Source organism: Cebidichthys violaceus, unplaced genomic scaffold (assembly GCF_023349555.1).
Source record: "Cebidichthys violaceus isolate CVI_PGR_0920_01 unplaced genomic scaffold, fCebVio1.0.p SCAF_16, whole genome shotgun sequence".
In the NCBI taxonomy this organism is placed as follows: Eukaryota; Metazoa; Chordata; class Actinopteri; order Perciformes; family Stichaeidae; genus Cebidichthys; species Cebidichthys violaceus.
In genome coordinates, this window is record NW_027176329.1 from 8,904,727 (window position 1) to 8,932,138 (window position 27,412).

The 27,412-nt window shown below is 40.4% G+C and overlaps 2 protein-coding genes across 9 annotated transcripts in view; one reads left to right on the top strand and one right to left on the bottom strand.

Annotated features, from left to right (window-relative positions):
• LOC137872964 (electrogenic aspartate/glutamate antiporter SLC25A13, mitochondrial) overlaps nucleotides 1–14,628 on the top strand; it is a 44,058-nt gene extending 29,430 nt beyond the window's left edge. Inside the window, exons 14-18 of the mRNA XM_068711502.1 lie at nucleotides 4,909–5,049; nucleotides 9,444–9,582; nucleotides 12,722–12,880; nucleotides 13,384–13,474; nucleotides 14,412–14,628. Coding sequence (XP_068567603.1) covers nucleotides 4,909–5,049; nucleotides 9,444–9,582; nucleotides 12,722–12,880; nucleotides 13,384–13,474; nucleotides 14,412–14,628 — 747 coding nt within the window. The remainder of the gene's footprint in view (nucleotides 1–4,908; nucleotides 5,050–9,443; nucleotides 9,583–12,721; nucleotides 12,881–13,383; nucleotides 13,475–14,411) is intronic.
• Nucleotides 14,629–15,537: 909 nt separating this feature from the next.
• The window catches only part of LOC137872688 (cytoplasmic dynein 1 intermediate chain 1), a 54,565-nt gene continuing 42,690 nt past the window's right edge, over nucleotides 15,538–27,412 (bottom strand). For all 8 annotated transcript variants that reach the window (XM_068711055.1, XM_068711053.1, XM_068711049.1 and 5 more), the window contains 3 exons: nucleotides 26,519–26,659; nucleotides 20,314–20,439; nucleotides 15,538–17,373 (listed from right to left, as the gene is read on the bottom strand). In XM_068711055.1, the coding sequence (XP_068567156.1) occupies nucleotides 17,263–17,373; nucleotides 20,314–20,439; nucleotides 26,519–26,659 (378 nt within the window). In that variant the 3' untranslated portion in view covers nucleotides 15,538–17,262. The remainder of the gene's footprint in view (nucleotides 17,374–20,313; nucleotides 20,440–26,518; nucleotides 26,660–27,412) is intronic.

The window sequence follows — 27,412 nt, forward strand, 5'->3', positions numbered from 1 at the left end:
AAAGATATTAACACGCCTAAATGTTTAAAATTACTTTTTCAATAGCTTCAGGTTGCTCTCAATATTTATTAAACAGCGACTTTAATATTGGAAAGTAAACCATACTTGACATACTTACTATGTAAGTATGGTGTCTGGTTCTAAATGTGAACTCTGAATCACTAAAGGCCAATTCATACCTAACGTGTGTCCGTGAGGGTCTGCTTTGACCTGATTGGGACGTCTGTGTGCAGCCCATCTGTATTCCCACATGGATTGTACGCATAGTAAGGCCGCCGACTTGGCACGCTCTAGTTTTGTTCCATACTCCAGTTGGTGTTATGTGTACCTTTCGCTGGTTTGCCAATAAGAAGATGGAAAAATGGATGCTTCTTCTGAAGAGAGATTGTGTTAGGAGATCTGCTGTTCCCCACATATTTATAATTTGTCTTTCAAGGAATACAAAGACAGCCAAATGGTGTTGAACTCCTGGCAAACAATGTTATGGTTCATTACTGCTACAAACTCGAATGGAGCATTGATCAGGAAATGCGCATGCATGGAAGTACAGAGTAAAGCCATAATACGAAGTCATACAGGAAAGAACACATAATACGAAGCTCCAAAAAAAGAGCACATAACATGTTTGCTTGCTTGGTCAGCGAGTACAGAGCTGTGCAGCTTTTACCAGACCTTTCAAGTTGGTTTTGGTAATGGTATTGTACAATCTTGTGTGTCCGGTACAAGTCCACAGCTGTCAGTGGAACATGAAACATATGTCCGAGGCTCAAAACAGCAGTGCCGGGAATCTTTCTTGTATCTGATCACACTGAGCGGTCACACTCCTTCACCACGGTAAAGGTTCCTCACTCAGAATCTCTGAAAGCCCAAATCTCTCCTACAAGTTCTATGAGAGTGTTGTCAGTATGATTATGGCCACAGATATTTAGCATGTTTGCAACAGTGTGCAAGTACTCAAATACAGTCAATATAATGTATTTCAGTATTCACTTTCTTTTCCATAAAGGCCCAAACATTGTGCCTCTCTCCCCCTCTGTCATTATCCTGGCTCTTCAAAGTGCACTGTGCTGAAATGATGCTGCACAGTGCACAGACAGTGTATACAGTACTAAGGCTGCATACATCTCTTACTATGTTTACCTGTTTTCTGAGTGCCGCCCCTCTGACAGTTGAGCGGACAGACATGGACCTGTTTGGAGGCCAAAAGTCGCTGTTTGTTGATGGAACGTGTAAAGATCACACATGAAAGAGCAAATGCACATACTGTACATGCTCGCAGGAGTGTGTGCATGTATGACAAACAGAAGAGCATACAGGTGCACGAACACACACACACACACACACACACACACACACACACACACACACACACACTTCCAGAGAGGAGATGAAGATTGACAGCGGCTGCTACCTGAGACCCCTACCAGTCCTTTACCTGCTCCCCTCCCATCATAGGTTTTGATCACTGAGCTGTCACAGTCTACCCCCAACGCATGCATGAACACACACACACACACACACACACACACACACACACACACGCACACAGACTGTGAGTCCACCAAGGCCGGCAGCTTTAGCAAATGAAAGAAGGTCTTTCACTCAACCCTCTTTTGATGCTGATCACTAAAGCAAAGTATTTCAGGATACACAAGTCATTATGGGTTTAGCTCCACTCAGGCACATTCAATTGACCTTATTTGTTCCAGGAATATGTTTCAGAAATGTTTTAGCACGGTACATTTGCTGTAAATTTTGTGGGGGGTTTTTGTGAGTGTTTTTTTTTTTTTGGTGACGGAGACGAAAAGGAAAAAGTATAGTAACCACAGGAAAGTAAATATACTGCAGAAACGTTTTTTTCAGCACTGTACTGGGTGTGAAAAGTAGTGGGTGCTTTTTATTTATACAACCCATATGGATTCAAAAGCAGAACCATAACAGATGCATAGGCAGAGGAGAGGATAAATGTAGAGGAGAGGAGTGTGGATGGATAGACTTTTCCTCTTTTCCTCTGTGAGCCGTCGTGACAGCTCCTTTCATCCTGGCTGAGGCCCCGGTGTTAGTGCTGGCAATGCACTCTGCCTGCCACTTTATCTTACACACACACACACACACACACACACACACACACACACACACACACACACACACACACACACACACACACACACACACACACACAAAATCATACACACACACACACACACACACAGACATCGAACCCTCCTGAACCCTGTTTTAGTGAGGCTCCAGCCGCAGCACATGAAATCTGTTTATGTCATTTGGTAGCTGTGAAAGTGTTGGTTTAGACCACAGTGTCAGCCTCAGGTCCACAGTTTATAAAGCAAAAGATGGAAAGAGAGAAAGACAGAAAGTACAGGAGAATAGTGACATTATTTGTTCGCTTCCCGTTTCGTAAACTTATCTCAAAGCATTTTTATCTTCTTTAATGTGTTGTCTCATCCTTTTCTCTGCACCTCTTGTATTACTTTGCTTTTATTATTCCTCTGAAACATGCTCTTTTCCTCTCCTCACCTCCTCCACTTGCTCCCCCTCTCTTACCTTCCCTAAACCCGTGGCTCAGCACCATTAAGCTCCAGCGTGGGTTGCCAATTTCTAATGATTATTTGGTAAGAATGGCATGCTCCGTTGACTGAGCTGGCTGGATGCTTATCTGGCAGTTACTGGTCTGCATTTTAGGACTTGAGTTACACAAAATACTTACTGGGTCATTGCTGAGAGGGGGAGTGGGGAGTCAAAATACAGTAATACTTTGTTCATGTTCATTGTGAATGTAGCACAGTTTGCATGGTTGGCTTAAGTCTTTGTAATGAGTTTCTTTTTCAGGCCTGATGTGAATTATCAAAACATTATCAGAGAATCTTATACACACACACACACACACACACACACACACACACACACACACACACACACACACACACACACACACACACACACACACAGACCTGCACAAGTGGCGTAAAGGGTGTTAAGTCCAAATAAATTGTTATTTATGGAGGGTGGCTAATGTAGTGAGTGTTTGGCGTGTTTATTTGTGTTGGGGGGGGTCCTCAAACTTTACTAAGCTCTTGGTGTCCTCTCTGCAGCACACACACACACATAGCCAGGAGCTGTGATGCGTGCATAAGGTGCTGACGTTCCAGGTTTCTAAGGATCACCTTGCCTTGTAATTACCTGGGAATCATCAGAGAGCCGCCGACGCTGTCACTCCATAATCACAACCCTCAACCTCTCTGCCTCAGCCTCGACCTTCCCTCTCTTCTCTTGTTTTGACTACTCCTCTCTCTTGTTTCTGTCTCTCCATCTTTCTCTCTCTCATTAGCTCATTCTGTTTATTTATCTGATCCTCTTCTTTCTATTTGTCTCCTCTCTTGTCCTGGATGCTCAAAGTTATTTTCCACAGCTAACTAGGAACGTGATGATGAAGCGCACAAAAGCTCTGCACCGTCACTCCTTTTATCTCATGTTGTCGGACGTAATTGTCACCTCATCATTCTGAACAATGTTTACTCTCCTTGAGTAAACAACATCTCTATCTTCTTCATCTCCAGTCTCATTAGTGTCCAATTGAAACAGCCAACACTGCTGAGGGCCGGGGCCAATAGCCTCTTGATGCTCACGCTATTAGCCAGCATGTAATCAACTCGGTTATTTCCATAAAACAAGTCATAAAGAGTTAGCTGTGAGATGTAGCAGCTTTAGAGCGGCAGCCCTCCCGCTATTCACAGCCTCTCGGGTCTGGAAGGGAAGCTGCAGCCCACTATTCTGTGGGTTGTTTAAAAAGCGGCTGCAAACACCTTCAATGTGACTATTATGATCTTTGTCTCCCCTCTCTTGTAGGCAATATATGGTAACACTTAAAATGGAGGGAAATTGAGCAAAAAGAAATGCCCGTGTTGCAGATTGGAGCTCGATGCCTTCCCGTAAAGGCAGGAGGCGACGAGCACAATCCATCATTCATAACGAAGCGACTGAAGGCGGGGGAGAAAAGGAGAGAAACGACAACAAACAGATCAGGCCTATTTAGGACAGAAATGGCACCATGGCAACCGATTGCTATCTAATTGCGATGTGCCGCCCTTTTGCGTGTAGCTACAGTAACCACTGGCAACCGTAGCCGGAGGGAGACAATAATAGAGAAGATGAGAGAGATCGTTTGAGAGGAGGTCAAAGCACGTAAAAGGAGAGAGACAATACTGGAAAAGACGTTGATAGGGAAAGAGAGACAAACAATTGAAGGAAAATGTAAGACAGAAGTCAGAAGATTCATACTGACGCTTCAAACGGTGTAAACATTTCTCAGTATCGAGAAGCATTCTGAAGGTGCCGTCATGTTCTCCGACTAGACACAGTTAACCATTTGTCTCGCCACAGCTCTACCACAGCAGTTACCTCTCATACTTAAAAGCCCTGCCGACCTGAAAGGCAAAGAAACCAGTCTGAACTTGCCGCAGTATTGTTGCCCTCACAAGTACAGGTTTGGAGAATGGTGTGAAGTGAGAAGTCGGAGAGAAAAAGAAGTCAGAGTCCCCGCAGGGTTTGTGTGATGAAGACAAACAGCTGACAGACTCCACTGCATCAGCTGGAGTTCCCGGTACTCTCCTCCTCTCTACATGTTTGTTTTGCAGCTGGTTGCTGAGGTGGCACTATTGTTAAGTTGCATCACTTGCAGTACAAGCGAGCGATTGTATTAAAATGATTTAGTTTTATTCAATCAGTGTGTTGTATTGAAATGAACACTTTGTCTTCAGTGGCACTCAAAATCTCATATTTAACCCAGACAAAATGTTTGTTGCAGGCAGTATATTAAAGTCAGTCTTTAACTTATGTATCCAATCCATGTCTCTCTTCTCAAAGTTCATTTTTGTGTTTCTGTTCCTCCAGGCTGGTGGCTCCCAGGTGATCTTCACCAACCCTCTGGAGATTGTAAAGATCCGTCTGCAGGTGGCAGGAGAGATCACCACGGGGCCGAGGGTCAGTGCCCTGTCCGTCATCAGGGGCCTCGGCTTCTTTGGACTTTACAAGGTGAGAAACATTGTTGGGGTCAGAGGTGCATGTATAGTGCACACGTCTGTGCCACAAATCACTCTTCAAGTGCCGTTTTTACAGTTTTTATCCCAGTATTTAAATGCTTGTGGACTGTTTAGATGTGACGTCATCTGCTCGCATCTTATAAAAGAGAATACAAACTTTTTGTATGCAAATGTAATGTAACTCTAGTGTTTATACAATACAGAAGAACTATATATATGGTAGGTGCATTTTTTTATACAAAATACAATAAATTATGGTTTCAGTAGTTCATTTACTTCTTCTGATATGTCAATTTTGAACGGTTCCATTAATTAAGCGATAATAAAGCTATCACTGGGCTCTGACCAAATGTGCATAAGCAACTAGTTTGCACAAGCTAATGTGCAGAATGAAGAGCAGCATAATCCTACAAAGCAATTAATTGGAAGGCTACAGAATACATACACATATACATACAAGTTTGTTTTGGGGTTTTTTCTTAAGTCACTGTAGGATCAAAGAGTACAGTTTCATAAATTTTGAAATCCACAAAATGTGCTTTTCCTCCATTCCTCTTTACAGTAGAATTGTCACCGTCATAACTTTGCCTTCCATCAATGCTAAAGTCCCTTTGTAAATGTGTTTCATGTCTGCTGGCAACAGCTTGGGTCAATGTTTACTTCCTGTCATGTGAATGAGATAATTCACATACACTGAAGAAAAGTGGGACAAATTTGGAATGTTTTCATTTACAACTATGAAATGGTCTGTATGTAATCATGTAGCTCATTGATTTATGTGCGTTGGTTATTATAGTCCCTTTAAAACAATCAGTAGGCTGAAGAAATGAAGTAGCCAAAACTTAAAAATTAAACTCACATTAATCTTTAATTCAGCCGTGGAGGAAGCCTAAAGCCATGTTTTATGTAACGCTGAATTCAAGATTTGTTGCGACTACATTAGATTATGTGCTAATTTTCATACATTTCCAAAACAGAAATCTGAACATTGGATAATTCCAGGTTCAAAATTGTTTCATTTTGTTCACATATTAAAGTCGAAATTGTATTTTTGAAGACACAACAGGTGAATAGTGTCCCCCAGTTAATTACTTACATCAAGACAAATGAATCCCTAACTGCTCCCCGGGCGCATCTCAGCCCACTGCTCCCTATATACTAGAGATGGGTTAAATGCAGAGAATAAATTCCCCCACTGCGGGACTAATAAGGGATTTATTTATTTTATTTATCTAATTGTAACTTTTGGTTAATTTGGGACAACTCTATAGACGCAAATAGACAAAGTGTAGTGAAATAAACACCTATATGTGTATTTCGGATGTGCTCTTTCCACTAGTCTGTGAAAAGACTAAGTCTTTTTTAAACTCAAAATCTTAAAATTGATCAATGCATGAGAAAACTATGTTTTTGCCTGTAGTGTCTCGCCCTGATTAGACGTCCGGTATTCAGATTCTATTGTATTTTCATCAGCCTTACAATTTCACAGCAATCCATTATTTCTTATTACTGTTATGACTAAATAATATGCAATTTTTCTATTAACTATTGCACAATTATACATTATTTTACCCCACATCAGCCATCATTTAAATCAACAGTTCCATGTGGTCTTCTGTTCAAGAACAAGAAAAGACACAAATTATGCTAAAAGCTGTATTTAACCTTAATTGCCATAATTGGTATTTTTCAATGGCTCAGGGCTAAAAATTGCAGTGCACTGTTTGACCATATTAGAGTTGTGTGATATTATGCACCCAACACATTGTAAAGCAAGCGGGAAAGATTATAGTGTCATAAGGGGCAAATATAAAGATATTGTTGCGTTGGTGTGTTTTAAAGAGTATTTTCTGTATTTTATAATTATTATTATTTAAACTATAATGACTTCTAGCATCAGTCTCTTCACACCAGGTAGGTGGACAGCCACATAGTGTTCAGACTTGAGAGCTATAGGAATCAGTGAATGAGCTGTGGCTACCACTAACACTATCAACTTAACTGGCTAGACAAGGACATTAGCCTGCATGGTAAAACAGAGCATGTCTAATTAAATTACATAAATAAGTCCCAATGGAGCTCGGCAGGGGACGTTCTGCTTCAACTGTAAACACAATCAAGGGTGAAAATGTCAATCTCATACCTGTGGTTGTTTTCATTTGCAAGTAAGATGATGGCACTTGTGTTGTCAAATTCCAAGTGGTAAAATGTTGAAGATCTAGTCTTCCTTAGGCCGGACTTTACTTTGGAAAGTCTGCTGATTATTTACTACACTGCATCTTATCACTCTGAGGCTGTGTCCAAAATCATTCCCTAGTCACCGTAGAGAAATGATTATAGACTATATAATGAGCTCATCATCAAAATGAAAAAACACGTTTGTGCACTACTCAGGTCATTTTCTCTTTCACGTCATTGCTGTCATACAATTGAGATGTGCTAGATCACGGCTGGATATAAACCAACATGCTTTTTTTGTGATAAATACATGATTTAATACTGATCTTACTTCCCCAATATATAAATACAAAGTACTTTGTGATTTGAGTCCACTATGTAAGTATGATAATTCTCTATACATTCAAACAGCACTATAAAATGGCAAACTAGTAGTGAGTGACTTCTCCGAGGTCCCAGAGTTTCCCAGGATTGTCTGCGTGGCTTTCTTTCTGTCTGCTGATGTGATCACCTGTCAGCTCAGACAACTTCCATGTAAACCCTTTGACTCTTTTAATAAGGCTGTAACAGAGTGTGGAGCCTCCTCTTGTCTCTGTCTACCTGCCTCTTGTTCCTGTGTAAGTGTAGTTGTGCACTCACGCCTTGTAATTTATGACTATGTAGAAAGTGTGTGTGTGTGTGTGTGTGTGTGTGTGTGTGTGTGTGCGTCCTCATAGCTACTGTCTCCATTCAACTGTCTGCTCAATGCTGCGTTACCCATAAGTGTGTGTGTGTGTAAAGCTGTGCATGCTTGTGCACATACTTCATTGTGTTCATCTCCTGGTCCATGCATAGAGAGGAGACAAAGTACATTGAGAAAGCAGTAGCGGTGTTGGCGGCGGTGTAGGTGGTGAGGTGGAGGTGGTGGTGGAGGGGAGGCGGAGAGGAGACGAGCTCCAGCCTGCAAACCCCAGACGGGCTGGCTCCGGAGGGGCTGCACCCAGGCACAGAGCTGCCTTTGTCAGGGTAATTATCCTGACGCTCACCCTCTGCTGGTGGAGCTACAGGCTGGTAGGGTGGCTAACGCACTAGCGCCACCATTCATCACTGGGGGAAAGTTGTCAGTGTAGGAATATCGAACCAGACGTTTCACATTCATGGACCTAATGTATTTAAGTTGTTTTTGTGCGCAGGAGTGCATCAGAGGCATGTTGCTTGTTCTTACTCAACTAAATCATTTAATTTAATCTTGGTGTAAAAAGATTCAATGCACACCATCTCAGCCGCCGCTCTGCCGGTGCATTACCCAACCCAACACCATGACTCTGCTATTAAGGCTTCTAGTCCCAGTCCCTGTGACGCTGCTCGTCTGTCCTGCCTCGATAGAATCTCACAGCTTTCAGCAGCCGCTCGGCCCCCAGCCAGCCAACAGGACGGACAGGCAAACAAGAAGTGCCAAAGGAAAGAGAGGGAAGGAGATAGCCCAGGTATCTGCCAATTCTCTCTGTTTGTGTGTGTGTGTGTGTGTGTGTGTGTGTGTGTGTGTGTGTGTGTGTGTGTGTGCTTGTGTGAGTCTGTGTAGGGACCAAAGGATTATCCCATAGGAGTTAAATGAAGCCTGTCCAAAACAGGGAGACCCTGCCCAGCTCTTTAAATGTCTTCTGTTGACTGTAGTTGCTGTATCAAGAAGGTGGCAGCGAGCCAACAGTCCTTAAATACAGCAGCGAACTCAATAGGCTTGATGATGTAGTGTTGTTTACTGTGGCAGACAAGGAGTCATCTTCGTCAGCCAGTCTGTCTTCCTCTGCTTTTCCCCACTCTGTTTTTTTTTCTGTTTGCTTTTGGTTCGGCCTCCCTCACCTGCTGCTGAGGACACAGATTGTTTGCATATGGAGAGACATGATCTGTTTGGCATGTTGTGGTCGATATTTCACTCTGCTATAAGAGTTCCAGGAGTCTTTTGGAAGTAGGTTATTTGGTGGTAACATCAGTTGATGCTTGAATATTTGGTTTTGGAAACAGACACTTACATATTGTGGATAGAAAAAAAACAATCCATCTTTAGAGGCCAGAGCCAGAAGTCACGGTTTGAATCCCCCGAGCCCCATCGCTCTTTCTCTGCTCTTCTTTCTGTTTATGCTTGTATTTGTTTTCCCTTTCTGAGAGTTTGACTCTAAACCCAACAATATAACCGAAAACATATTCTTTTCATTCTGACTCTTTCTCTAGGGTTCCAAGGCCTGTTTCCTGAGGGACATCCCCTTCTCAGCCATCTACTTCCCCTGCTACGCCCACCTCAAGGCTCACCTCAGTGAGGAGGACGGAAGGATAGGGCCAGCCAAGATGCTGTTTGCTGGAGCGCTGGCAGGTAAAATACTTCAGCCTTCAGAGTTTAACAGAAAAATAAGAGTAGTATCAAATTTTGAGGCAAAGGTTAGTTTAAAGTTCCCAGTTAACATTAAAAAACAACACAAGAATTGTGCACACGAGTAAAAAGAAATGAAAGCAGAAAAATTGTAAAATTGTTTTTCTATGTAAATAGTAAAAGTGAATATTCACCGGTTTGTATTATGAATTGGTAGTGTACTGCATCTGGTACTTTTGAGACTGAATATAGCCAATAAACATCATTTATTTTGTTATGTTATGGGCATGCCCCTATGGACATTTAAGTAGGCCTTAAACAATATTAAGATAATTCTTTGTGGGTTCATCACCTCTTTCACATACTATAGCTAATATAGATTGTAACAGCTTCAAAGCTTTAATTTCATTAGGATCAGAAAAGGTCTCTAAAATCTCAAACTCCGTAATTAAGTCTGTTAATGTCTGAATTACTGTACACAGCTCTGGACATTACTCTCGGTATGAATGGCTCTCATGCTGCCAGGTGCAATAATCAACCATCTCGCGTTGCAAATTAAAAGTTTAGCCTTTATGAGTGCGCCGTAATTTGAAAAACAGCGGCGTGTCCCGTGAACATATTGAGTATTCATAGTGAGTCAAAAGGCGTCGGCCCCTGAGGCAATGCATAGAGCACTGAACTTTATGAAACTCTATGGTCAGGTCCAGTTTTGAACCAAGTGTGAGAGCAGGTCTCTCTCTCTCATCTCGCCTCCACGGGCCTGCAGTAACAGTAGCAGAGCTCGGAGTTTGGAAGCGAGGCAGCCTCTGACCGCAGGCTCCATGGCGGTAGCTGCTAATTAGAGCGCTGCTCAATGATTGGGGACTGGGGTTTTGGAGCTCTGTAGAAGGGAAGCGCCTGAGATGCCTGCCAACCAGGCCGACAGGGAAGCTTTCCAATCCTAATATATTGGACGTGCACATACACAGCAAACATGCAATATGCATGTTAAAGAATGCATACAGTGCTGTCATAACAGTTGCCGAAGAGGCCAAGGAGACCAACATCCACTGATGACTTCACAGCTTTGTCGTCTGAATGAAAATATGATCCAAAGCAGAGTTTGACTGTTGGATTTATCCCTGAAGTAAACACTAACAACAGACCAGCACTTCCCTGCCAAGTTGAAAGGCTTTAGAACATTTGCATAAAAGACTTAATATTTGTTTTGAATCCTAGGAGATGTGTCAGCAGCACTTTCTTTTCGACGCAGAAGCACAGCACAACATGGAAAAATCATAAATCCTGCCTCCCTTCTCCATTTTTACTCTGAATTCTCACCACAAGACTGGCAGCCATGACCCACAGACTGCGAGCTGAAACGAGCCTCATGATTTCTTTATTTTTTTTGTTACTTCGACACATTTATCCTCCCTCTTTCACATGTATTTATCAGCGGTTGCAGCATTCTGGCAATTAGTGTTTTACAGTCAGCACAGGAAATTGAATTACACGCTCAGTTTGCCCGTCATTATTTAGCTAGGCATTACTCCGGTTTGTGAAGAACACAGTGTTGGCCATCTCTAACTCGCATTAATTCTGTGTGTGTGTGTCTGAAATTTTGGTAATAAAGGTGTAAGCATTATCCATGTTGTTCACTCTTTAGTCATTTAAAGTTAAAAACAATCAGCCAATTCATTATTGAGATGATTGACAGAAAATCAATCTGCAATATTTTGATAATCGATTAATTGTTTGAGTCACTTCTTAAGTGTGTTTTCTGCTTTTCTCTGTTTTGTAGCAGCGTTAAAGGCATAATTGCAGGATTGGTATTATATGAAATACTACTGTGCCATTATTCTGCAAATTTAAATCTGCTATTTTTTAAATATTTGCCTTTTGAGGGTCAGAGTTTCTACATCAGCTCTAACATATAACGTATGTTGCTTTCCAGGAGCAGCACAATGCCAAAATGTAAAAAAAAACATGGCTGCCTGTGAGAAACTGTTTCTTTGACCAGTAGACACACAATTGATCTCTCAGCAGTAGAGCCTCTTTGCATATTTAGAGGAAACAGGAGTAAAAACAATGCAGAGGTAACAGACTTCATTATATATTTAATTTAATTTAATTTACATGCAGAACAGGTTTTGCTCTATTATAGTATGTCTTATTTTAATGAAGTACAGGCAAATTAGTTGATGGGGTCTGCTATTGTTGTTTGACGTCAGACAACTGCTTCTTCATGAAGTTGGGGAAGATGGATTTTCCCCGAGTTTACAAGTAGGAACTGACTTTGAGGGCATGATTGCAATTTTTTTAGTAAAAGATCTTAAATGTTCAAGTTCCGAGTTGTCTGGAACGCAGCATCAGATCCCATGTTCCTGAACTTTTTATGTCTCCATTAACTTATTTCCACCACATCTCTTTAAAAAGGTCCTCTCTCCTCTCTCCTCTCTCCTCTCTCCTCTCTCCTCTCTCCTCAGCTCAGTGCAGGTGGTCAGTCTCCACCGGGTGCCAGTCTGCTACCTAATGCTGAGTTGATTAGGCTTGCTGAATAGCTCGTTTGGCCGTTACAAAAACCAAGAAGTCAGAATAAATCGTCAAGAGGGCAGTTGATGGTAATGACTGAGCCATCAATGATTGAGCCCATTCATGGCTGAAGTGGCTGGAGTGGGGGCTTTGCAGTCACTCCCTTCAGTCAGCCAGTCACTTTCACCGGCACACGGGTCACAGTGTGCATTGCTCTCATTACTATCCATTGTCTGGCCCCTTTCAAACGGCTGTAAGAAAAGTAAGAGAGGGAGGAAAGAAAGAAAAAAGGTAGAGATTAAATAATGGCCTAGCTGGTGGTATAGATTGGTTGATGGTGAAGTGATAGAAACTGGCCCCTACTTGTGTATAGTGCATGTATGCGGGCAGACTTACTGCAAGATGGTCAAGATCCAAGATGACGTGTTTTTAAAAGAGGGAACAAAGAACGCTGAAACCACTTCATCAGATGCAGTTACGATGATATGCAAGACTTCATTCGGCCACTGATGGCTGCTTTCTACAAATCATCTCGTTTGTTTGGGGCTGATTTAAAATGTCTGTATTTAGAATCAAACACATCCGACTGAAAAAAAGCCTCACTTGACCACACAGCTCTTCTTCTCCACAGGCATGCCGGCGGCCTCTCTTGTGACCCCAGCTGACGTGATCAAGACCAGGCTACAGGTGGCGGCACGTGCCGGTCAAACCACCTACAGCGGCCTTGTGGACTGTTTCTGGAAGATTCTCAGAGAAGAGGGGCCCCGGGCTTTCTGGAAAGGAGCTGGAGGTAAAGTTTTCTACAGCCAACATCCAGTGAGGAAAGTACGTCTGTACTTTTCACCTGTCAGGGTACATACATTGGTGGAGCTTGTTGGGCTGTATGCAGCCTTAGAGAAAGACTTCTATATTTTTTATTTTCTACTAATATTCTCCTAAAAAGGTTCTGGAATTGAGCACAAATAAAAGATATGGTAAAAGATGAGTGCTTTGTTTTCACATAATTTTAACATATCACATGAATATTTTTTGTAGCAGATTAACAATACATTTATATACATGTCATTTGAAAGTATATAGAAGTACACATAATGGTGTAATTGATGTTTATTTGCCTTTGATTTTGTATATGTGTGACTAGACGTTATATACTTATAGCTTTCAGCTGTTTGATAAATAGTTAGAATAAGAATAATTATTAAATATTTGCTAGATTATATAAATCCATATGAATATACAGGTTTTTTTAGCCTATATGAATTCAAATGAACACATATCTACTCTTTCCTGCAGCTCGTGTGTGCAGATCCTCGCCTCAGTTTGGAGTGACTCTGGTGACCTATGAACTCCTGCAGCGCTGGTTCTATATCGACTTTGGAGGACAGTAAGTCCCACTCTAGTTATTAACTTAGTTGCCTGTTTTTCTACGTTGTTACTGTCATTATAAAACTCTCAACCACCACTTCCCCTGATCTACCAGTGAAACAATATAAAACGTATATACATATATCCAATTTTCAAAGACCACCTACTCCTAGAACAATAGGGTTAATTTCTACATACAGTAGCTGCGCTTACTGCGTGTCCTCCCTCCTCGACCACAGAAAAAGAAATTCCACAAGACCAAAAATAATGTTCGTGCACATTAGCTCACAGACTGAAGCTCTCAGTCAAAGCTCTGTATGTGACAATTTTCTCAAACTCAAGAGTGTTTTGCCGCATAGCGTTCAGGACAGGCAGCACCCATTTGACTTGCACATGTACTTTCCCCACTTCTGGGATTGCAACAAGCTCATTTTCCTCCACAAAATAGGTCACTTGGGAATAATTCAGTCATTTTCTGAAGTTAAAAAGGTCGAGTGTGGAAGAGAGGTGGTGAACCTCTAAAAATGACTAAGAAGTGCTTCTTTCTATGGACAGCTGTGTTGCACATGCATGCATGTCAGTGGATGGCTCATGACTTTTACATGTGGCTCCCTCGCTGTTTTTGTTGGCAGCCAATCACAAAGCGCAACGAGAAATCAATGAGGGATTTGATTTGTTCTGCTGTTCCACTTTTGATTTTCTATTAAGATGTTTATGTCTGTGGTGAACAGTGTTGAATATGATATGAATTCATGATTTAATAATGATAAAACTCCTGTCTGTGCACGCTCATGTAACATCTTACACTGTGTTTTTGTTGTTCAGTTTTCCCTTTAACTCTTACCACGCTTACCCCACCTTTCTCTCCATTTTTCTCTGTTATTCAACACTCTCTCACTGTGCCTCTGGCTTCCTCCTCCTGTCTTTCTCTCTCTCTCCCTCTCTCCACACCACAGAAAGCCGGCTGGCTCAGAGCCCACCCCGAAGTCTCGGATCAGCCTGCCGGCGCCCAACCCCGACCACATCGGAGGCTTCAGGTTGGCCGTGGCCACGTTCGCTGGCATCGAGAGCAAGTTTGGTCTCCATCTCCCACGCTACTCGGTGGCGACAGCAGCAGCAGAGGCCCCCTCCGATGCGAGCACCCCCCTTGAACCTCCGCGGGTAGGGGGGTAAAAGAAAGACGGGGCTTGTATGTTTTTCACCAAGTCATTTTAGTATTATAAGTAACTTATTTAAAGTTGTTTATAATGTTTTTCTTTTAATCATAGTACTGTACACGGTAGTCTATATGCAACCATATGGATTAGTGAGCTGATTAGCATGGGTTCTTTGTAGAACTCGTGCAGTATTTGTTTCACCATTGATTGACATTGTATAGAGTTGTATTATAATGTGTGTGTTTTTTTTTCATACAGTTCAGCTGGTTCAGTATATGCACTCAGGCAGAAAAGTTTAAACATACCTAAACTGCTTGCTTTTTTTGGAATATATTATCAAACACTACATACAGTTGCAGCTTTTTCCAGTGTCTTCCTTTTGTTGCTTTGTAACCAAAAGCACATTCCTCACATGATCATACAGCCGGCTAAAAAAAGAGATGAATTGATCATAAATGAGGCACTTATGTATATATGAGAAATCCAGAGACATATTTTCATATCTATACAGATATTTTGGTCATGAGATGCTCTTTCAATAGTGTCCTCATTTGATCAAATGCTTCCACAAGAATATGACCAAAAAGTACTTGAATGTAAAGGAACAGTGATACATTCTGAATGTACACACTGTTTACTGTAAGATGTTTGGTTTCAGGTCTAAATGTATGCAGATGTGTAAATATCTGAGAGACAGCTGGCACCGACTGCAGTCCTGTAGTGTGTCACGACTGAGTATTTAAATGTGTACAGTACAGAGAACGTAGGAGTTACATATGGTGTGTAATATTCGTGCCTTACTGTGCGTATGGCAGCAGCATGTGTACCAAGAGTAAAGAGAAACTTCTATTAGTAAACCTAATGTATGCTGGAGTTTTCATTTTCATTCCCAGTTGAACGTTGCGAGCAAAAAGAAAGACAACAGTTCATCAGCTATGCTTTAATAGTAAACATAGCAGGTTTAACAGCCAGCACTCTGCATTACAATATCTCTCTCGATAATTAACTGTTTATTAAAGAATATACAGTTGTTTCTCTTGTTCAGAACAAAAGACAAAGTGCAAATACCACACTTGATTCAGTTTCTGCCACCCTGAAACACGGACATAAAGCAGCCACAAAGCCCCATGTGTGGAAAGGTCACCATAACGACTCCATGTTTATGAATCTGGAATATTTCAGGAATGTGTCGCATGCAGGCATAGTACAGAGAAAAGAAGCACAACATAAAGTGAACATGACATTTTGTAAACAATACATGACTAGTCTATGGACCCTGCATTATTTTTACGATAGTGCAAAGCATCGTCACAGTACATATATCTTCATAAGGCTATAAGCATTTACAGGACAGTAGATGCAAGAATACAAAAAAATGTGGCCTTGTTTGGACAAGACACCAACATGTGTGAAACAAAACTAAACTGATTGAGACACACATGCTACAGTGACACCGATACAAGCGCACCAGATGGGTGTACTACGAAGCAACTTCTACATAGCCAGGCTTTCTTTGCGGCTCGTCAAAACCTAAAAGTCCAATCAGAGATAATGGGCATCGCGTTGATGGTTATCAACTGTCTTTGTTAACCCAGGTCTTCTTCATCAGGCTCTGCGAGCGTTTGAGTCTCCTGCACAAAATGGATCAATAGCGTGCCGCCTACTTCAGTCAAGAGGAACAGGTCGTTATAATGGATCGCAGCGTAAAACGGACCAGCAGGAAATCAGGACCAAGCATAAAAACATAATTCAAAGTGGGATGTAGTTTTTTGTGCCTTTATCGTTCTTTTAGTGTATAGATGATATGCTGTGTAAAATTTTAACAGTTGATATTACCTGGAGCAAATGGGCACAAAAGATGAGAGGAGCAAGATCACAATTGATGACGTGAAAGGACCTTCTGTTTAAAATCACCCTCATGTTCCCCTAAGGCTCCAGTGATGGGTATGTGCAATCTACTACACGTATGACCCTCGGGAATCCTATAAAGGAATTATACTGCATCTTATGTGCAAGTGAACATCATAATGATTAATAAAATAGTGAACTATTAAGGCATGCTATCTGGGATTTTATAGAAAAGCTTCTTTTATAGCCAGCGTGGGCAAAAAGCCAGAGAATACAACAAACCTATTCAGTAGTTCAGAGAGAACAACCTGTGTATGTTGAATTCAGTATTCTTGCTTAGATTTTCTGCATCACCAACTGAATGCTCATAGGTTACGCATTGGTGTAATTGCACGGCATGTTTGGTGGCAAAACTAACATAAAGCTCACCAAGTTTGCATATATATCGTAGAATCTTTATCGCTCTTGAAGAACATCGTTAGGAAAAGCCAGCGGATCTATTCGGACTCTAAACTCTCCCAACTACGAGACACTTGTACCGTTCTGGCACCAAGGTCCACCATTTCCAAAGGAGTTGAATAGTGAAAGGGTGGCGCTTTTTATAGCTGGTTTTAATCTGAAACTTGCAAGATAATCAGATTAGATGGTCAGCATAAATTACCATGGCAATCTAGCCAGGTTGAAAGAGAGCCACGTTCATGACATTGAAAACTCTGACTTTAGGCTCAACATACGTCGCAAACCCTTTAATTTCGCTTCATAGTACACCCCTCTGGTCTCCAGTTCCCTCCTCTTTGGTGTTCTATGAAGCCAGCTCCATAAGCCCCTCCTCCTCGCCGTCGGCTCGGTTAGCACGAATCTCCATCAGGGTACGAGCGAAGCGAGCCCAGTCATCAGTGTGAGTCACTGACAGCTGTAAGAAACATCAAAGAAGCACAGGTAACATGGCATTAAGCGCTGGGTGGACACATCTGTATGGTGTGTAGACACTCCTACTGTCATGGCTTGTTGTGAAACCAACCTCACCCAGACGCTACAGCATAGTTTCTCAAAGTCGATGGCGGCCCCCGAAAGTGACATGAAATGCGTGCATTATATTTTAATCTCGTTGTTTTCAATGCTTTCACTTTCAAAAGCCAACATTTAATGCACTACTCGGCTACTGTGTCAAACTTCGCCCTCCCTAACAAGCATCTGTCAGGTTAGGAATGACAATATGGTTGCATGGAAACTAGTGGCACCTCACGAGTGTCGCAGGAATTACATTCTGTCATCAATGCTAGTGGTGTTAGTTAAAGTTAGCTGTCTTGATTGACAAAAAGGCAGTTTAATGTGGAAGTGAGATGGAAGAGCCACCATCAAACTAAATGCTGTATGGTTGATGCGGAAAAAAGGGTTTGGGGAAAAATGTATCAACTCTTACTTTGGCGGACCTCGGGGGACTAAGTGATCTGCAAACAGGTGGATTCAGTGCTCAAGGATATTAATGATAAACGCTATTATGGGACCAATCACAGATCGTAAGACTTCCTGTGCAACTCTCAATGAAATGCTGGTTATCTAAATTGTCATCAAAAATTTGAGAACCCCTGTGCGAGAGAAAACGTTAGATTATCAAAATCTTTTGGATTCATCCTCTGGGGACAATGAATGTCTGTGAAAAAAATTCTAACAATCCATCAAGTAGTTGATATTTCAGTCTGCTGCTAGCTGCACTGATCATAGGGCTAATACAGGATGTCAAACTAAATGTTCTTTAAGTGTTCAGCTCCAGTCCTACATGGTGGGAGTCAGAATGAGTGGGACAAAAGCTGCGGCTGCCACCCAAGCTGCCTGTAACCGCTTTGGATGGCCAGGCTGTAATTAAACAGGAACCAGGAGGAGGGAAGCAGCCATTTTGAACCCCCCAACCCCCCACAGAGCTGGGCTGGCCACAGCATGGGGGCTCCGCCGGAACATTATGTATATGGTGCAGTTAGCGTTAGCAGCGATATTTTAACAGACTCCAAGAAGCTCAAGTGTCAAAGAAACAATGTGGGATCTAGTGCTGTCGGGCTTTAAAAAGCAGCAGGTCCGAAACATTGTCATGTCATGGAGCTACATTAAGCCACTAACCCTGATCTGAGTTTAGTTTTTTTTTCTCATTGCAGCTATCTGAAGGACTTTTGTTTTCTACTTTGGACTTTCCATACAGATCAGTAAAGGACAAATCAAAACAGTCCTAATCCCTGCTGATACATGAACTACAACTAGAATGTATAGAGTAAAATAATACTGAAATAATAGTATTTGGTATTTTACTTTCCTGGAACCATCTCAAGGGTTGCTGTTGGTCCCATGCTGGCATCTCTTTTTTTCACATGCTGTTCCTAGTTTTAGCTATTTGATAGGAGTTTCTAGTGAAGTAGTAACCCTCATCACCACCACCACATACACACTCCTCTTTGGAATCATAAAACCTTTCAACCCTGCTCACTTTTTTGATGGCTCTTCGTTACCATTTACCCATCGTGGAGGCCACCAGCATAGCCGAGCCTCTCTCCATCTTACCGCACAACAAAAAGATGCTAAAATTAGCCTAGCGGCTAGGCTAACGCAACCTCACATGGGGATCCTAACCAGAGCCCTTCAAACATGAGAGAACATACAGGCACAGGCGGGTGGTTGGCCGCCTTGTGGTGATGGCAAAGTCATGTGGAGGCCATTTTACAGGGACGCGAAAGAGGGAGGGGAAAAAAAATCAAACATACATTCATGGCAATTCTGACAGTTGGGTAAACATACAGAACTAAAAGACCTAAAATGAATGGTTGTGGTGCTTGTGGAGGATTTACTGTTAAACAAATGCACTCTTTTCTACTCTTATAGTAGAAGTTAGCGGACCAAATATACATGAAACACAACAAGACTACAATATTATGTCCTCTTAAAACTATAGAAATAAAATTATACATTTGTAAAATCATGATTCAGTTAAAATGACATACACACCTTTATTATTTTCAGCAGTTCTTCCCACCACACGTTTATTTTGGTAGAATCAGGAGTGACGGAGATGTTACTAGCTAAGATTGGCAATCTTTATATAGTTATTCCTAATGTTTGTCACTGGGTACAATTCAGCGCAACATCAGACAATCTGATTCACAGCACACAGACCAGAAGAGCCCATGCTGACATTTTCACCGGTAAGTTTTGCATTGAGTGGTATGTTGCCAAGTTGCTGGGCTGGAAGAGATTTTTCTTTGGATAATTACATTTTTTTTATTTTGTGGTTTTGGCTGATACTGGGGCAGGATCAGCAAAAAGAAAAATAATTGACCGCACAACAAAAAAAAAACTAAAAGGTACAGTGAACACGTGCGAAAACAAGAGTCAGACTTAGTTGGTCATTCAACAGATGGGGAATTGCAGGATTTGAAAGGATTAAAAAACGATCGTGAATTGCTCATCTTCCCCCTAGACTGGTACGTAATATGTCTTGTATTTATGGAATACATAGCTAGTACTTCCGCCAGGATCTTTTTCAGTTGCAGTGGGAAAGGGTTTTGTTGTAGTACCTGGGGTCTCAGCGGGCTGCGTCTAACCTGTGTAACCTCAGCAACTAGTCTGACTCACCGGATGTAGAGCTGCCAAAATTGACACAAAATTAAACTTCCTTGCATCACTATTCAAAATGTCAGTTATTATTCTGTAATGATTAAGACGATACCTGAAAAAGAGAAACGCTCACTCTGTCCTCATTTCTGGGGACCACAAAAGATTCATGCTCACAGACATGCAGTATGTTTCTGCTTTACAGCAAATGTATTATGTGATTCATCCACTTTAAAATGACACAATTATTAACTACCTCTCCAATATCGTAGATCCAAACTCGGCCTTCTGAGTCACCCACGGCCACCTCCTTCCCCCCGGATGACCAGCGTACCCTGTTGAGGGCCGAAGCGCCCTCAATGGTCACACTGGCAGTCGGTACCTGGAGAATAAATTAGACAAATAACAATTGTTACCTTTTTTTAAATCAATATTGTGCTGAAAACGTATTGACATGTGAACTGGCATGTATAATTAACAACATATAGAGACAAGGATGGGGTAAGACCTATTAGAACTCAATCCTGTTTTGGAGTGAGAGGACTACAGCAAATTAGTGCACTTTGTAAATAAATCAAAATACTATGCTAGATTCTAATAGGCAACATAAAACCCTACAATACATTAATAAGTAGAATTATGGGTTGATTGCCTCCGCCAACCACTCAAGTTGCAGTTTACATCCATGTCTGTCCAAAATGTCATCACGTTATCAAGTCTCCATCTTATCCTGTTAGACATTTGTGTAAATTGTGAGGTCACAGTGAACGTTGACCCCGAAAATCTGATTAGATCATCCTTAAATCCAAATGTCATACAAAATCCTACTTAAAGCTATAGTAAAGTAGCTAAAAAAATTGTAATTTAAAAGTAATGTTTTATGCCATGAAAAAAGTCCTAAAAAAGTCCTATTATAGTATGTCATAAAAAGACCACAACAAAAAAAAGCTTAAAAAAAGCCATAGTCAGGAAAAAGTAAAAGTACAGTATGTCCTAAAAAAGTCATGAAAAAAGTCATAAATAAAATATGTATATAATTAAAATGTAAGAAAGAAATTCATGGTATTAAAGTTATAGTTTTTCAATATACTATACTACGACTTCCCCTAACTTCCATAACCATCCCATGACTTTTTTTCCATATGCTATACTATTTCTTCCATGACATTTCTGCGACTATTTCTGACATGCTATACTATGACTTTTTTAAGACTTTTTTCAAAACACTATAATAGTTCGTATTTTTATATTTTTAAAATATACCATTTTATGACTTTTAAAAATGTCATAGTATAGCATGTTGAAAAAAGCCATGGGATAGTTTGTCAAAAAAAGTCATAAAATTGTATGTTATAAAAAGTCATAAAAATTCATAGTATAGCATGTTGAAAAAAGTAAAAAAAAAAAAAGGCTAAGCCACAGTGAATTATTAAAAAATGTCATTAAAAAGTTATACTATGGTATGTTATAAAATGGCATAAAAATTCATAGTATAGCATGTCAAAATACGTAATGTGATAGTATTTTGAAAAAAGTCCTAAAAAAAGTCATAGTATGATGAAAAATGTAGTAGTATGTTGAAAAAGGTAATTAAAGACACAGGATAGCATGTCAAAAATGTCTGTCGATATGTTGAAAAAAGTCATAAAAAAATCAAATTATAGTACGACAAAACAAGTCATAGAATAATTTGTTGAAAATAGTATTACAAAGTATAGTATGTCAAAATAAGTACTGTGATAGTATTTAGAAAAAAGTATTGTATAGCATGTTGAAAAATGTCATAAAAAAGTCACAAAAAGTAATAGTATGCTGAAAAAAAGCATGGGATAGTATGCTGAAAAAAGTCATAAAAAAGTATAGCATGTTGAAATAAATGTCATAAAAGTCATAGTATAGTATGTCAAAATACGTACTGTGATAGTATTTTGAAAAGTCATAAAAAGTCACAGTATAGTTTGTCTAAAAAAGTCACAAAAATCATAGTATAGTACGTTTAAAAAAGCCATAGCATGTTGAAAATAATTTCATAAAAAAGTCATAGTAGTCACAACAAATGGTAACCAGACTTTATTTATAGCGCTTTTCTAGTCTTTCCGACCACTCACAGCACTTTAACACTGACATCAACATGCAACTAGCGGACCCAGGGATCGAACCGCCGATCCTCTGATTGACAAACGACCCTGCTCTCCACTAAGCCACAGTGAATTATTAAACAATGTCATTAAATTGTTATACTATAATATGTTGTAAAAAGTCATAGTATGGCATGTTGAAAAAAGTCATAAAAAGTCATAGTATAGTACGTTTAAAAAGTTATAGTAGTCACAACGAATGGAGTGTATATAAAGCACCTCAGAGCACTTTAACACTACTTGTCATCATCACCCATCTACATGCTACTAGCTGAGTCGGGGATCAAACCTGCGATCCTTTGATTGAAGGACGATCCTACTCTCCACTTACCCACAGTGGCTGTAGCATGTTTGAAAAAAGTCTTCAAAATGTCATGGTATAGTATGTCTAAAAAAAAGACATTGAATTGTATGTTGAAAAATGTCAAAATAAGTCAAAGTGTAGTATGTCGAAAAAGTCGGAGTAAAGCATGTTCAAAAAGGTCATGGGACGGTCAAAAAAAGTCATAAAAAAGTTACAGTATAGCATGTTGAAAAAAGTCATAAAAAAGTCATAGTATAGCATGTCGAAAAAAGTCATAAAATGGTATATCATAAAAAGTCATACACTTTAACACTACTTGTCATCATTCACCCATTCACACTGATGGAAGGAGGCTACCATGCCACCTTCACACATCGACATTGTGGCCCACGAAGTACAGACGTCACCAGGCGTCATGCATGCATTTTCCCCCAGGCTATCCTGGGCGGCCCGTTGTGGTGGCTGTGTTCCCACTAACGGGCCCTCTTATCCGGTCAAAGGGCCATAGTATAGTCATAGTATAGCATGTTGAAAAAAGTCATAAAATTATATATTATAAAGATTCATAGTATAGCATGTCGAAAAAGTCCATTCAAATTCAAAGTATAGTATGTTGAAAAAAGTTATTACAAAGTTATAGTATAGTATGTCATGAAAATGTCATTAAATAACAGTCAGAGTATGTCAAAAAATTTAATAAAACGGTCTCAGTTTAGCATGTCATGAAAAAGTCGTAGTATAGTATGCTATTAAAAAAGTCATTGTGTAGTATGTCATGATAATGTCTTTTCATAATGTCATAAAAACTTCAGAAAAAGCCATATCATAGTAGACTTTGATTTATTTGTCCTAGATGGATGCGTTTGTTTTCACAGCCACATACACATAGCAACATGCAGAACCAATACAGAAAATCTTCATGTATTATCACACATTCATCCAATCTCATACCATGTTCAGTGAGGCATATTGTTATATAGTATAGTTTACTATACAACATTTCATAAAATAGTATAGTATGTCAAAAAAGTAATTAATAAGTCATAGCATCTAAAAAAAATCATAGTTTAGCGTGTCAAAAAAATGCCATCGCAGAGTATGTTGAAGAAAGTCATAAAAAAAAACATAGTATACTAGAGTATGAAAAAAAAAGTAATAGTATAGCATGTTAAAAACAAGTCATAGTTTACCAATTAATCCATCCATCCATTTTTTCCTCCTATCCGGGGCCGGGTTGTGGGGACAGCAGGCTTAGGAGGGTATTTTCCAGTGACCCTCTCACCTGCAACGCTTTCCAGCTCTTCCCGGGCCAGACGAGATTTATAATATCCCCAGCGTGTTCTGAAGTGACTTGGGTTGCATTCAAATGAATTCAATCAAAATACATTTTTGCTGTTAGTTTGAATTTGTACAAACTTCAGTTTTTGAAAAAGTGACAGCGCGTCGAAAAAAGTAATTGATAGTATTTTGAAAAAAGTCACAAAAAAGTCATAGTATAGTATATGTCGAAAAAAGTCAGTGTAGCTTGTCGAAAAAAAGTAATTGTTGAAATATGTTGAAATAAGTCATGGGCTAGTACATAACAAAAAGTCAAAACATAAAAGTAATTGTATAGCATGTTGAAAATGTGATTAAAAAGTCATCGTATAGCATGTCAAAAAACATACTATGATAGTATGTTGAAAAGTCATGGTAAAGTATGTTAAAAAGTCAATGTACAGAATGTAAAAAAGTCATTAAAAAATCATAATACAGTTGTTGAAAAAAGTAATAAAAGGCCATAGTATAGTATGACAAAAATGTTATAAAAAAGTCAAAGTGTGGTATGTCAAAAAAAGTAATTGAATAGTATGTTGAAAACATTTAATAAAAAAGTTATAGTATAGTATGTCCAAAAAGGTCTGTAATAGTATAGCATAATAGCATAGTACTTTGAAAAAAGTAATAGCATAGTATGTTGAATAAAGTAATTAAAATGTCCTAGTACATTATGTCAAAAAAGAATTAAAAAAATCAAAGTATAGTTTTTCAAAAAAAGTCACATAGTGTGTTGAAAAAAATCATAAAAAGTCAAAGTTTAGTTACTATACTATGACTTCATAATTACTTTTTTCGACATACTGTACTATATTATTTTGAAGAAAGCAATTATAAAGTCATAGTATTTTGAAAAAATTCATAGCGTAGCATGAGAGAGGTTAGACTAACTTAGCTGTCAAATTTACAACTTCTCATTTAAATATCAACAAACACAGAGCTGTTTACTGTATACTACAATAACTGCACCAATATTTGTTGTTGTGGGTGAGCTGTTGCTCTTTTAAGTAAACAGCGGCGCTCATGTTGCACCTTCAAAAATCCTAAAACCATCTGCAGCGTTTCCATAAACTGTTCCTGACATGTGGCAGGCGAGTCTGACACATGTCACCAGTGGAGACAGAGGACTTGGCATCATGTCGCCTCACACACCGAGCTTCTGAGTATTTAAAGCAGCGCTAACCACAGACTGACTGCCATTAGCCTGCTAGCTTCCACCGCTCCGCCCGAGTGGATCTGAACTGAGCGCTTTAAATTGGCTGTATATGTCTGTGTACGTGTGCTGGAAATGAGAACCAGGCGCTGTGCTGCTCCGTTAGTGTCGTTATGTGTGTTTTTAATATGCTGCAACAATGGCAGTCTGTTTCTATTAGACTGACTGCGTATGAGTGAATACGTGTGCATGTGTTTGGTACATCCGCTTGTGTGTGTCTGAGAAAAGTTTCTCATAAAGCACATTGTTAGCCAAGTTGGCCGTTGATAATGAACTCGTCCTTCTGTGAAAAGGCCGCTGTTGAGGGAACCATGGGAAAATTGGCATCTCTGCTGCAGAGGGAAGACTGAATGCTAGTGATGGGATCAGTGGAGGAGAGTGGAGCAAGAGAGGAGAGAGATTACTGAGATGTAGCATGAAGTGAATTTTAGATGTGGACATTACGCAAGGGTTGTAAGAAAATGAGAAGAAGAGTGAAAGGGCATTATGAGAGAGAGGGAGGAGAGCATCTGTAGAGATGCAGACTTGTATTAAGGTTGAAGGCACTGTGGGTGTTGTTTCCATGGAAACCAAGAGAAAAGGAAAATGGAGGACCCTTTCATCCCAACTTTTACCTGAGTGATCAAAGGTTTGGTTCCCACTCTCGTATCAGAGTTGGAATAAGGTATGTTTTTTAGACTCATGGCTTAAGATATATTTTCACTATAATGCAGCTTTTTCTTCCTTAAATGGATAGTTAAACATTTTGGGAGATTAACCTGAATAATAGGACAACATATCCTTTACTGGCCTCAAAGGCTCTCTTCTGAAAATAAACCTTGCCCCACAGCACTGAGGAACTCAACCCATGGCCTCAACTTTCTCCTTTTATTATTTCCATCTCCAGCATGGTGACTGAGGGCTGTGACTCTCTACTCGTGGTCTCTTGCACATCTGTGTACTTCACTGATGGAACTGAGTGTGGGAGGCAGATGAGACGAGATGGTGGGGTCCTGAGGTTGCCTGAACGTTGGACAGAGGTTACAGGAATGTTAGCGGAACGTCTGGGTGGGAGCTGGGATGAGGAACTGTCACCCAGTTTGATTTAAAGTGAGGGCTGTGGGAAACGCCCACAGGGGAATCTTGAATCGTGTGTGTGTGTGTGTGTGTGTGTGTGTGTGTGTGTGTGTGTGTGTGTGTGTAGGGAGGGATGTGGAGGGGATGGTGGTGGTGGTTGGGGGGTGATGGGGTGATGGGAGGGGAAAGGCTTGGGTGTTTGGTTGTGCGGTTCGGGCAGAGGCCCAGCAACAGGCCCTGAGGACACCAAACACTCACACACACACACACACACACACACACACACACACACACACACACACACACACACACACACACACACATGCATCAACACACAAAGAGATGACACAGAAAACACACCCATAATAACCTATATTCACCCAGCAATGCACACACACACACACACACACACACACCATATACACACAAATACCTCAGTGTCGTTGTTGAGGTTCCACAGGTCTAAGCGGCCCATGCCATCCACGGCGGCGAAGATCGCAGGGTGTACGGGCGACCACATGACGTCATACACATAGTCAGCGTTGTCCTCAAATGAGTACAGAGGCTTGTTGTGCTGAAAGAGAGAGAAAAAGAGGTTATCTGTGGAAGTGCGTATGGTGTGCAAAAGCATGCAGTGTGGAGAAAAAGAAAGAGCGTTAGGGATTTACAGAAGATGACACAATGGAGATGGAAAGAAAAGAGAGACAGACGGAGAAAGAGAGAAAATAGAGAGAGGGAGTGAGTGAGCTTCAGACAGAGTGGCGCTGCCTCAGCCTTGGGGCCTGTCTGGGTGCAGAGCCTAATTAAAAAGCCTAGCACATTCACACAGCACCATAAAACCGCTGGGAGAGATGAAAGGGAGGGCCCCTCCACAAGGTGTACTGTAACCTCAACACAACAGCTGTCTGAGTGTGAGAGAGAGAGAGAGAGAGAGAGAGAGAGATATGGGAAGAGATGGAAATTGGAGGAAAAGGAGCGGTGGACAAGCTCATCCAACTTTTCGCAAAAGTTATTTAAGAATTATTTCCAAGAAATGTACTGAAAAAAAACAAAACTTGTCAGTGCTCTCTGGTGGACAAACCTTTTTAAAGTGGACACTCTTTCTAAATTGTCTAAAACACATCGTCAGCATTACTTTTTTGCAGTTTCTAGTTAGTTATCGACCAAAATACACACGGATATCTGTGATGAGCTAACATCTGATGATGTTTATCGGTGTATATTTAAAGTTATGGAGCAGGATGGCAAAAACAAATCCTTGGAAGTAGGTTAAATTATTTCACTGACTAATTCTTTAGACATTTTAGGTTATGGTCAGACATTAGGG